General features: G+C 39.2%; 1 protein-coding gene across 8 annotated transcripts in view; it reads left to right on the top strand.

Moving 5' to 3' along the window:
* ktn1 (kinectin 1) overlaps positions 1 to 13,364 on the top strand; it is a 33,244-nt gene that overhangs the window by 4,853 nt on the left and 15,027 nt on the right. For all 8 annotated transcript variants that reach the window (XM_079458492.1, XM_079458489.1, XM_079458488.1 and 5 more), the window contains exons 2-9: positions 2,333 to 2,940; positions 5,164 to 5,343; positions 5,827 to 5,979; positions 7,172 to 7,302; positions 7,386 to 7,499; positions 8,867 to 8,989; positions 9,069 to 9,181; positions 9,605 to 9,749. In XM_079458492.1, the coding sequence (XP_079314618.1) occupies positions 2,334 to 2,940; positions 5,164 to 5,343; positions 5,827 to 5,979; positions 7,172 to 7,302; positions 7,386 to 7,499; positions 8,867 to 8,989; positions 9,069 to 9,181; positions 9,605 to 9,749 (1,566 nt within the window). In that variant the 5' untranslated portion in view covers position 2,333. The remainder of the gene's footprint in view (positions 1 to 2,332; positions 2,941 to 5,163; positions 5,344 to 5,826; positions 5,980 to 7,171; positions 7,303 to 7,385; positions 7,500 to 8,866; positions 8,990 to 9,068; positions 9,182 to 9,604; positions 9,750 to 13,364) is intronic.

Here is a 13,364-nt window from a genome sequence, read left to right as displayed (position 1 = left end):
ATTGTTTAACCATTCCGAAATTTAGGGTCACCTACTCATTCTTTATTTTATTGTTTACTCTTCAAACTATGGTGTGACACAAATGTAACTATGGGAGCTATGTTAATTGAAAAATAATTGAAAGTGGATATTAGATTTTATTTTCAATTCAATATAATTTATATAGCGCTTCTCACAATGTGAATTGTTCCAAAGCAACTTTACAGGAGAAAATAAGAAAAACTGAAAAACACAAAAAAGTTCAAGCACAATACATGGTGTTTATATAACAAGTTAAATTATTCTAGTAAATGATATCTAATGTCAGCAGTCTCCCGATGTTCTATTTTGCATATTATGCATTAAGTGAATGCTTGTCTGAAAATATTTGCCTTTAATCTAGATTTAAATAGGGCGAGTGTGTCTGACCCTCGAATACTATCAGGAAGGCTATTCCAGAGTTTCGGTGCGTATGAGAAAGCTTGACCTCCTTTGGTGGATTTAGTTATTCTAGGTGTTATCAAAAGTTGTTTAAGGCGTTATAAGTGATTTAAATAACTTTAAAGTCAATACGATACTTAATGGGTATCCAGTGAAGGATTGATAACATTGGGGTTATGTGATCGTATTTTCTGGACCCGGTTAGAACTCTGGCAGCTGCGTTCTGAACTAACTGCAGTTTGTTTATTGATGATGCAGGACATCCACTAAGAAGCGCATTACAGTAGTCAAGTCTTGAGATCATAAATCCATGAATACGTTTCTCTGCGTCAGCAAACCATAGAATATTTTGTAATTTGGCAACATTTCTAGGGAGGAAGAAGGCTGTTTTTGTGATATTTGAGATGTGATTTCGAAATGACAGGTTGCTGTCTAACGCCTAGATCTTTTTCTGTATTTGTTGGAGTAACAGTACGTCATTCAATTTGCAGGTTATAATCCGATTATAATAATATTTTTGTATAGTTTAGTTTCTTTGTAGTTTAGTTTCATCCTTTGCAGAGAATATGCTGAAATATTCTCTTGGTATATTGTCAAGCTACTTTTTTGCTCCCTAAAATGCTTTGTAAACCGTACTGAAGGAGTTAGATATGTAATGTAAACCAGATATAAACCAGAGAAAATGTAACGCTCCGTAGACCCTTTTCACGTTTCCGGGTTTCTCAGCATCAGAAGTCGTCATAGTTGGGTAAACCTCTATAGCGGTGAATGGGAGACTAGGACAAATATATTTTTTGCATTCTCATTTGCTCAAATAGCAAAAAACCCTCAACAAAATGAAAGGTGTTTAAATATTGTCAAATTTGAATGCTTCTCCGCCCTTCAGAGAGCAATTAACAACCTTTGTGTCGTTGTCATCTCTGGTTTTACTCTTTCTGTGTGTGTATACTTCGTAAGGTGTACGTGCAATAGTAAGTGTCACTGCTCACAGGTATTTAGCTGACAACCAAGATTGCTGCATTCAGCACGCATACATAATTGTATCACCACTGTGAGAGGGTGGAGATGCATGCACAGGCTGGGAGGAATAGGTTATAAGGTGTGTTGGGGAGTGGAGAAAGACTGGTTTGGCTAAACAGAACTGTTGCTGGTAGGGCATGGCAGATAAGCTAGTACCATTTCTATTTTCCAAATGAGGCTGTTTTGATTTTGCTATGCCTGGGGCAGTTTATTATCAAGTTCCTTTGAACAGCCCTGCGAATGTGGTTGCTATAAGGAAACTGACCATACTGATTCATATTTTTCCTTTTCAGCTCTCATTAAGATGTTAATGAGATTTGTTCAGATTCTGAGGGGTTTAGATGTAGGACGGTTATTATTGGATTAAAGTCCCACTGAAGTGCCTTGAAACATGCAGCATCATTTGTTGATCGCAGTTTTAACTTGTACAGGAAGACAATGAGATGCCCCTCCCCGTTTTGTTTTGATTAAAAGACAAAGCTTGATTTGAGAGCTTGTGACAGCACAGAATTAGTTCATCTGAATTCTAGATTATTTTGTGGCACATGAGAAACTGCAAGTTTTAAAGTCTTGTATCTTTTCTATGTGAAGCAAGGCACTCTACACAAAATGGTCTTTGCAATGAAAAAGCCTGAGAACCACTGCTATAGAGTGATATGTTGTGCAAAAAATGAGTTTTTGCATGACCGTAATATTCAAGCATTATTTATAAATCCATGAGACCACGGTTAAAACTTTTTTGTGTCTTTATTTGATGTAATCATGGGTTTTAAACTTTGGGGACAATGCATTTCTATTGAATATCATACACCATAGTGCACTTTGTGTTATTTTATATTGCATTAGTGAGTGGCTGTCATGCTGCATTGAGTATTTATCCTCTCTCTTCCAGAATGGCACTGGATATGGCTGACTCGCAGTACCTCCTCATCTTGGCACCGTCACTGGTCATCGCTCTCATGTTCCTGTTCTTCTGGCTCTTCATGAAAGAAACGTCCTACGAAGAGGTTCTGGCCCGCCAGAAACGAGACCTCAAGCTGCCGCTTGCCAAGCCTGATACTCGAAAAAAGAATGAGAAGAAGAAAAGCAAGAAGAAGGAGACCGGCGTAGGGGGAGGAGGCGGCGAGTCAGAAGAGGATCTGAGGGATTTCGATACGTCAGATGCCGGTATCCACACATCAAACGATGAGGATTCTGAGGTGGTACCCCTGACTCCACCTGTTGCAACTTCAGTCCAGGCAGATCCTCCATCTGGGGTACGGGAGAGGAAGAAGAAAGAGAAGAAACCAAAAAATGTTCAAACCGTTTCCCCAACCATTGTCCCATCAGCCCGTGCTGCCCCACCTGCCCCTCCTGTCTCCGAGGAACCGGCGGTCAATGGCTCCAAACCAACCCTCTCTCTGACCAAGAAGTCCAGCCCACCGCAGTCTCAAGCCACACCTCCTGCTCCCACCGAGACTGTCAGCAAAAAGAAGGCCAAGAAGCAGAAGAGTGAGTCTGGTAAGTTGATTGTGACGCTTAATTTATGCGTGGCATAAACCGTTGAAGGAGGAAAAGTGCAGCCCAAATGAAAATTTAGTCACTATTTACACACCCTCATGTTGTTGCAATCCCGGTTACTGTTATTTTTTCCGGTTCAATACACAAGGTGAAATTTCACACTCTCTTTCCATGCAACTACTTTTCATGATATGGAAAAGAGAAGCATAAGAAAAATGCTAGTTTGGAAAGACAACCGTGTAGGAATATTTTTGTGAACTATTCCTATATACATGTACAGATTTCATCTTGTGTATATCAGAGAGAAATGTAGACACTCAACCCCTGAACCTTTCATGACACACTGCCCACAGTTGCTCACATAAGTGTCCATGGTGAAGCTTGTAGACTCTTCTGCCTGATCAAGTCTAATTAGCTTGCTTGACTTAGCAAGCGCTACTATTAATGTTGCTTATACTTGGGTTGAGAGTTTGATCTCAGATCTAACCAGGAGTATCACAGACTTCGCAAAATGATCTGAAGTGACAGAGGAAAGGTGTGCTTCTGCAGACACTTTGAAACTTGTACAATCCGGAAAGTATTCACAGCGCTTCACTTTTTCCACATTTTATCATGTTATAGCCTTATTCCAAAATTAGTTCAATTCCTTGTTTTCCTCAAAAATTCTACAAACAATACCCCATAATGACAACGTGAAAGAAGTTTGTTTGAAATCTTTGCAAATTTGTTAAAAATGAAAAAGGAAAGAAGCACATGTACATCAGTATTCACAGCCTTTGCGTCAATACTTTGCTGAAGCACCTTTGACACCAATTACAGCCTCAAGTTTCTTTGAGTATGATGCTACAAGCTTGTCACGCCTATTTTTGGGCAGTTTCTCCTATTTGTCTTTGCAAGATCTCACAAGCTCCATCAGGTTTGATGGGGAGCGTCTGGCACAGTCATTTTCAGATCTCTCCAGAGATGTTCAATCAGGTTCAAGTCTGGGCTCTAGCTGGGCCACTCATGGACATTCACAGAGTTGTCCTGTAGCCACTCCTTTGTTATCTTGGCTGTGTGCTTAGTGTCAGTGTCCTGTTGGAGGATAAACCTTCGCCACAGTCTGAGGTCTAGAGCGCTCTGGGTCAGGTTTTCATCGAGGATGTCTCTGTACATTGATGCATTCATCTTTCCCTCGATCCTGACTAGTCTCCCAGTTCCTGCCACTAAAAAACATTCCCACAGCATGATGCTGCCACCACCATGCTTCACTGTATGGATGGTATTGGCCAGGTGATGAGCGGAGCCTGGTTTCCTCCAGACATGACGCTCGCCATTCAGGCCAAAGAGTTCAATCTTTGTTTTCAGAGAATTTTGTTTTTCATGGTCTGAGAGTCCTTAAGGCGGGCTGTCATGTGCCTTTTACTGAGGAGTGGCTTCCGTCTGGCCACTCTTCCATACAGGCCTGATTGGTAGAGTGCTGCAGAGATGGTTGTTCTTCTGGAAGGTTCTCCTCTCTCCACAGAGACATCCTGGGGAACCCATCGGGTTCTTTGTCACGCCCCTGACTAAGGTCCTTCTCCCCCGATTGCTCAGTTTGGCCAGGCTGCCAGATCTAGGAAGAGTCCTGATGGTTCCAAACTTCTTCCATTTTATGGGTGATTGATGCTCACTGTGCTCATTGGGACCTTCAATGCTGCAGACATTTTTCTGTACCCTTCCCCAGATCCGTGCCTCAATACAATCCTGTTTCAGCAGTCTACAGACAATTCCTTGGACTTCATGGCTTGGTTTGTGCTCTGACATGCACTGTTAACTGTGGGACATTATATAGACAGGTGTGTGCCTTTCCAGATCATCTCCAATCCAATGAATTTACCACAGGTGGACTCCAATCAAGTTGTAGAAACATCTCAAGGAAGATCAGTGGAAACAGGTGGCACCTGAGCTCAGTTTTGAGTATCATGGCAAAGGCTGTGAATACTTATGTGTATGTGCTTTTTTCGTTTTTTTATTTTGAATACATTTGCAAAGATTTCAAACAAACTTCTTTCACGTTGTCATTATGGGGTATTGTTTGTAGATTTTTAAGGAAAATAATGAATTGAATCCCTTTTGGAAAAAGGCTGTAACATCACGAAATGTGTGAAGCGCTGTGAATACTTTCCGGATGCACTGTATTATTATCTGGTTTGTCATCATTGAACAAAATTGGATGAATTTTCTGCACTTTGTTTCCCATAGAAGAGCATACACCTGAGGTCAAGCCTGATCTGTCTCCACCTGCAGTAAAGAAGGAGGAGCCTGTGATCATGGAGGTGAAGGCCCTGGAAAGAGCCCCTGTTACCACGGCAGCGCCGCCAACCGCTTCCAGCGGCAGTGGGCGTAGAAAGAAGAAGCAGAAGGTGGAGCCTGTTGTCACAGGTGAGCTTCAGGGAAAGTACAGTTAAAGTCTGAGTAAACTAATCAGTATTTGATTATTAGTGGATGTCTGATCTCTGTGTCCTTGAATTAAAACGGTGTTTAACTGTTTTACACATATTTTGTGTTTTCTGTATCAAATAAGTTATTTGGACAGCGTTTTTCATCCTCAGGCTCACAAGAATGGAGTTTTTGTATATCAGTAAAAGCAGAAGTTAATGGTCACATTGTGCCAATACAATGAAATTAAACCGCACGGAACCACAGATACACATTTTATGTTTCATTTCTTTCTGTGGCGGTGTTTGAAAATAAACATAAAACATTTAAAACATAACATTTGTAAAAACATTTGCTATTTTCCAAGAAATTATATCATCAATGTGTGTGAGGAACAGGCTAGAATTTTTTTGTTCACTGAGAAAATGATGACAGAAACGTTAGTTTGTTCCGGACTATCACTTTATGCTCGCATGTTTGTTTCAGTGGAAGAGATAAGTGTCCAGTCTTCTGCCCCCATCACTCAGTCTGACCCGACTGACCCAACAAACCATCAGAACAACCAAAACAATGAAGCCCCGCCCTCTGCTGCACCATCCACAAAACACGGCAAGAAACAGAAGAGCGAAACTAACAAAGGTACTCTATTTATCTGAAACTTTCTTTTAATATTTTGTTTTTAATGCTTTAAGACTTTTTTTACATTGGCTACTCAATCATTATATGATGGGGTCTATCTTCAAGTTCAACCTACTAAATCGTAATTCTTGTTTTTTTTTATGGTCCTCAAGTAAGGATGGCAAAGTTTTAAGTATGCAAGGCTTGAATTGTTAATTTGTAAATCTTCGGATGGCCTTTGCAGGGGATTCTGACAATAGCGTCTGCCTGCAGAACTTGCACTCTCAGACACCAGCGCTTCCTCTGCAAGTGACGTCGCTTGCAGTCTCTTCTTCCTGCGGTGTCAACTGCACTCGAAAAATTAATCTGAAATACGACGATTCTAGCAGTTAATTCCCGTTTTCAAGGCAGACGCTTTGATGGTTGATTGTTAAAAATACTTTAGTGCTGAAACTAGTCCGAAAATATTATTTTTGCTGTTTTTATTTATCAAAGAACTGTAATAAATGTCATACTTTAGCACTCAAGAAGTCTTTGAACGATATAATATTTATAAAAGCAAAATTAATCATAAACAATACAAGAGAACTGTCAAGACTAAACAACACCACAAAATGTATTTGGAAATTATACATTCTTAATATGATGCACATTTTATACTTGTATTTATTATGGACCTGTAACTAGACCTCTTTTTTAGCTTTAATGGAAATAAATAAAGCGATACTAGATACAGTAATCTATTTTATTTTGTAAACTTAATATTTAATGAGAATTAGCAGTTTATCGCATTTGGCTAGTAAATATTGTTACCGGAAACAAAGATAAGTGGCCGAGCATTCGCCTACACCCGTAACATTTTGTATTACATTTCTAAAAAACATATCTTATATTCACAAATACATACACATGTGTATATTTACGTACAGTATATTAACGGCAGTGTTTCTTAAACGCCATTGGAATTTAGATGTAGGCTAGTCCTCACTCTGACAGGTGCCTTCTGGGTGATGTCCCAGGAGGCGGAGACTGCAGAGGAAGCGCAGGTGTCAGAGAGTGCAATTCTGCAGCCAGACCCTTCTCGATTCTGAAGACCTGCTGCAGTGTCAGTTGCAGATTGCCGTTCATCGATTTGAAATGAGTTGGCAGTGATTACATCATACTTTTAGGCTGAACGTGAACGGTCGACTAATAGACGTCTGTGTTTGCACAGAGAACTCAGAGGTGAAGTTCAAAGAGCTGGCGGGGAGTCTTAGCGGACTGGTTCTGTCAGACTCTGATGTGGTCAGTCTCGTCTCTCTGCTCCGTGATAAGAGTCCCAATGCATTGGATGCCTGGTACAAGGTAAGTGAGTGAGCTTTACGTGCGTCCTCGCAGTGTTGGGAGTTTGAGAATTTTTGATAATTGTTCTGGTTTTACTTTCACAGTCCACGGTTAAGTTCGAGCCGTCGGCACAGCAGCTGGCAGAGAAGGATCGGATTCTGAACACACTGCAGGAGGAGGCATCCATCGCCAAGGGCAAAGTCAAACAGCTGAGTCAGGTTAGCCATTCGTGTCTCCTGTGTTTCCTTCTTGGGTACAGATTCGTATTTTATTAGATTGAACATAACATCAAAGACTATCAAAAACTAACTAACATGACATGACAAATGTATAAATATCTGTAGGGCTGTTCAACAATGAATCATGATTAATCACATCCAGAATAAAAGTCTTTACATAATTTACTGTATGTCTGCGCACTATGCATATTTGTTTGTTTTTATAAACGCATACACATAGATGTATATATTTAGGAGATATTAGCATGTATATATTTGTTTATATTTAACTTGTAACTTATTTAACTCATAATTGTATTTATAAATATTATTTAAATTGTGTATATAAACATTTAATCATATTTATTTATTAATTTTAAAATATATACATGTTTGTGTTTATAAATATAATATATTTAATAAACACAATAAAGTGTATAGACATATACTATGTAAACAACAACTTTTGTTCTGGATGTGATTTACCTTAAAATGGCATATTTGTTTTGCCCTCCTCAGTTGTGACATTAACTGTATGTTATAAAATATAATTGGTCATAGACACAATCTGTTGAGTTCTTATTCAATTAACTGTACAAATTTGTAACATTTTGCCCACAAACCTAGTACCAAATGTGCATTGTAAAAAAAAACACAACATTGCAGGAGTACATGTAGATTTAAATTTTTAAAAAGCTGTTTCCAGAGATGTCACAGCATAAAAACATTTCATGCATGCAGGCAATGAGTTGCATGTCTGAATAATACAATGTTTTCTCTGAGCAAAATAATTAAATGGCAACAGCACAGACTTTAAGTTTATTAAAGAAATGTTCAATGTTAAGGCAAATATGAATTAACGTTGTTAATAAAATATATATTGGATAGCAAAAACCACCTTTGAAGATTTGAAGAACCACCTTATTGTATTTTAACCTAACTTGTGCTTCTCTTAAAATGTTAAATGGATCCAAATTCATGTTAAATGAAATTAATTGAATGCATTGTACTTTACAATTTCTGCAATTGACTAATATCGGAATAGGATGATAGTGGTTTGTTAAAATCGGCAACGACAAAAAACATCCTATTGATGCATCCCTAATAATCACCATTATTTTAATAAAAAATTGAATCACGATTAATAATCATGATTAATCTGGCAGGTTTTTTATTTAGTTTTCACGCTTGTCCTCCTCAAGTGGTTCTTGTAAGCAACAGAGTTTCAATCCTTATTTTCTCCTCTATTTGTGGACGCTCTGGAGCACAATTATAAAGCAATTGCAAAGTTAGGAGTATAAATATACCAGTATTAGCTCTGCTTCACTTTGAAGACCATTGCGCTAATTTCTCGAGTGGGGTTTCAGGAACTGCAGGCAGAGAAGCAGAAGACGGGCCGCGTGGAGTCTCTGTTACATGAACAGCGTGTTGCCAGAGAGAAAGACATCATGCAGGCTAAAGCTCAAAGCTACCAGGACATGCAGATTAAGGTAATGAATCTCGCTAGCTGGTAAGTCTGTCCTGCAGAGATGCTCACTATGTGCTTGACGTGCTGTGTTTGTTTGACAGTTCCAGCAGGTAAGAGAGCAGTTGGAGGGTCAGATCGCACGGCTGCAGCAGGAGAACGGCATCCTTAGAGATGCTGTGGAAAGATGCTCCACCACCAACCAGATGGAAACTAAGTGAGTTTGTACAACTCACTAATATTCCCTATTGAGGGCAGATTTAAGTTTGTTTTTGATTACAAGCTGACGAGTCCGATATGCTGTACGCTATCATTTTTCATTGTAAAGCATGTGTTGTGACAGGTCCACAAAATACGACATTTGTTACGTGACTATATTAGAGTAACTAATTCCTTGAATCACCAAAGTCACTAAATGTTTTAATGGCACAGACAACTAGATAACTTCTAGATAAACTTGCTATCATGTTTAGCAATGTTTCAGAATAAACACAATTAATGAGTTAAACCTTAAATGCTCATAAATCATCTTTTCTTCCTAATATTATGAGTTTTTTACATCTTAAATGTCAACATAGGAATAACGCTGAAAAGACTGGTGAAAAAATACTGTGAATGTAACGTGTTTGTGTGTGTTCAGGCAGTCATCCGAGCTGAATAAGCTGCATTCAGAATACAACGGTCTGATAAAAGAGCTAGGGGACACCAAAAACAAACTGCAGCAGGAGGAGCTGCAGCGGAAGAGCCTTGAAGTCAACTATAAGCAGAACATGTCGCAACTCGAGGTGCACAGCCAAACCCACTTCTTTCTACACAACCCTGCAGTATATACTTCATTACATCATACACACCCTTGCATAGCTCTGCACAATATACTTTGACATCACCGTACTTTTAGTTTAACACACACAGCTCAGCACTATGCCGCACAATTCTGAATTGTACAGTTCAGGACGTTACACCCTTATTATATACTTTTGACATCATCACAACCTAAACACTTCATAATGACATCATCACAGCCTCAATATACACTATGGCATCATCACAATCTCACACAACTCTGCACTGTACACTTCATGATTTAACAGTCTCTTTGTACACTTTATTGCATCATCACAACCTCACACAATTCTGCACTGTACAGTTCATGACGTTACACCCTCATTATATACGTTGACATCATCACAACCTATACATTTCCTGAAAACATCATCACACCCTCAGTATAAACTTTGACATCACAACCTCACACAACTCTGCACTGAACAGTTCATGATTTTACATTCTCTTTGTACACTTTATGGCATCATCACAACCTCACACAACTCTGCACTGTACAGTTCATGACGTTACACCCTTATTATATACTTTGACATCATCACACCCTCAGCATAAACTTTGACATCACAACCTCACACAACTCTGCACTGAACAGTTCATGACGTCACACCCTTATTATATACTTTGACATCATCACACCCTCAGCATAAACTTTGACATCACAACCTCACACAACTCTGCACTGAACAGTTCATGATTTTACATTCTCTTTGTACACTTTATGGCATCATCACAACCTCACACAACTCTGCACTGTACAGTTCATGACGTTACACCCTTATTATATACTTTGACATCATCACACCCTCAGCATAAACTTTGACATCACAACCTCACACAACTCTGCACTGAACAGTTCATGATTTTACATTCTCTTTGTACACTTTATGGCATCATCACAACCTCACACAACTCTGCACTGTACAGTTCATGACGTTACACCCTTATTATATACTTTGACATCATCACACCCTCAGCATAAACTTTGACATCACAACCTCACACAACTCTGCACTGAACAGTTCATGATTTTACATTCTCTTTGTACACTTTATGGCATCATCACAACCTCACACAATTCTGCACTGAACAGTTCATGTCGTCACACCCTTATTATATACTTTGACATCATCACACCCTCAGCATAAACTTTGACATCACAACCTCACACAACTCTGCACTGAACAGTTCATGATTTTACATTCTCTTTGTACACTTTATGGCATCATCACAACCTCACACAACTCTGCACTGTACAGTTCATGACGTTACACCCTTATTATATACTTTGACATCATCACACCCTCAGCATAAACTTTGACATCACAACCTCACACAACTCTGCACTGAACAGTTCATGATTTTACATTCTCTTTGTACACTTTATGGCATCATCACAACCTCACACAACTCTGCACTGTACAGTTCATGACGTTACACCCTTGTTATATACTTTGACATCATCACACCCTCAGCATAAACTTTGACATCACAACCTCACACAACTCTGCACTGAACAGTTCATGATTTTACATTCTCTTTGTACACTTTATGGTATCATCACAACCTCACACAACTCTGCACTGTACAGTTCATGACGTTACACCCTTATTATATACTTTGACATCATCACACCCTCAGCATAAACTTTGACATCACAACCTCACACAACTCTGCACTGAACAGTTCATGATTTTACATTCTCTTTGTACACTTTATGGCATCATCACAACCTCACACAACTCTGCACTGTACAGTTCATGACGTTACACCCTCATTATATACTTTGACATCATCACAACCTCACACAACTCTGCACTGTACAGTTCATGACGTTACACCCTTATTATATACGTTGACATCATCACACCCTCAGCATAAACTTTCGACATCATCACAACCTCACACAACTCTGCACTGTACAGTTCATGACGTTACACCCTTATTATATACGTTGACATCATCACACCCTCAGCATAAACTTTCGACATCATCACAACCTCACACAACTCTGCACTGTACAGTTCATGACGTTACACCCTTATTATATACGTTGACATCATCACACCCTCAGCATAAACTTTCGACATCATCACAACCTCACACAACTCTGCACTGTACATTTCCTGACGTTACACCCTCATTATATAATTTGACATCATCACAACCTCACACAACTCTGCACTGTACAGTTCATGACGTTACACCCTCATTATATACTTTGACATCATCACAACCTCACACAACTCTGCACTGTACAGTTCATGACGTTACACCCTTATTATATACGTTGACATCATCACACCCTCAGCATAAACTTTCGACATCATCACAACCTCACACAACTCTGAACTGTACATTTCCTGACGTTACACCCTCATTATATAATTTGACATCATCACAACCTCACACAACTCTGAACTGTACATTTCCTGACGTTACACCCTCATTATATAATTTGACATCATCATAACCTCACACAACTCTTCACTGTACAGTTTATGACGTTACACCCTCATTATATACTTTGACATCATCATAACCTCACACAACTCTTTACTGTGCAGTTCATGACGTTACACCCTCATTATATACTTTGACATCATCACAACCATACACATCGCTGCACTGAACACTTTATGATGATAAACCCTCATTATACACCATTATGTCATCTAAATCTCATGCAACTTTGCATTTTATACTTGATAATGACAAGTCATCACCTCCTCTGTATCCACTCTGACATCATCACATCCTCATACAACTCTGCACTGTACACTTCAGGATGTTACACCCTCATTATACGCCATGACATCATCACAACCTATACGCTTGATCGTGACAGGATCACACCCTCAGCATAAACTTTGACATCACAACCTCACACAACTCTGCACTGAACAGTTCATGATTTTACATTCTCTTTGTACACTTTATGGTATCATCACAACCTCACACAACTCTGCACTGTACAGTTCATGACGTTACACCCTCATTATATACTTTGACATCATCACAACCTCACACAACTCTGCACTGTACAGTTCATGACGTTACACCCTCATTATATACTTTGACATCATCACAACCTCACACAACTCTGCACTGTACAGTTCATGACGTTACACCCTTATTATATACGTTGACATCATCACACCCTCAGCATAAACTTTCGACATCATCACAACCTCACACAACTCTGCACTGTACAGTTCATGACGTTACACCCTTATTATATACGTTGACATCATCACACCCTCAGCATAAACTTTCGACATCATCACAACCTCACACAACTCTGCACTGTACAGTTCATGACGTTACACCCTTATTATATACGTTGACATCATCACACCCTCAGCATAAACTTTCGACATCATCACAACCTCACACAACTCTGCACTGTACATTTCCTGACGTTACACCCTCATTATATAATTTGACATCATCACAACCTCACACAACTCTGAACTGTACATTTCCTGACGTTACACCCTCATTATATAATTTGACATCATCATAACCTCACACAACTCTTCACTGTACAGTTTATG

This window comes from Barbatula barbatula (assembly GCF_947034865.1).
Source record: "Barbatula barbatula genome assembly, chromosome: 6".
In the NCBI taxonomy this organism is placed as follows: domain Eukaryota; kingdom Metazoa; phylum Chordata; class Actinopteri; order Cypriniformes; family Nemacheilidae; genus Barbatula; species Barbatula barbatula.
This window is presented reverse-complemented; position numbering and strand designations above follow the sequence as displayed.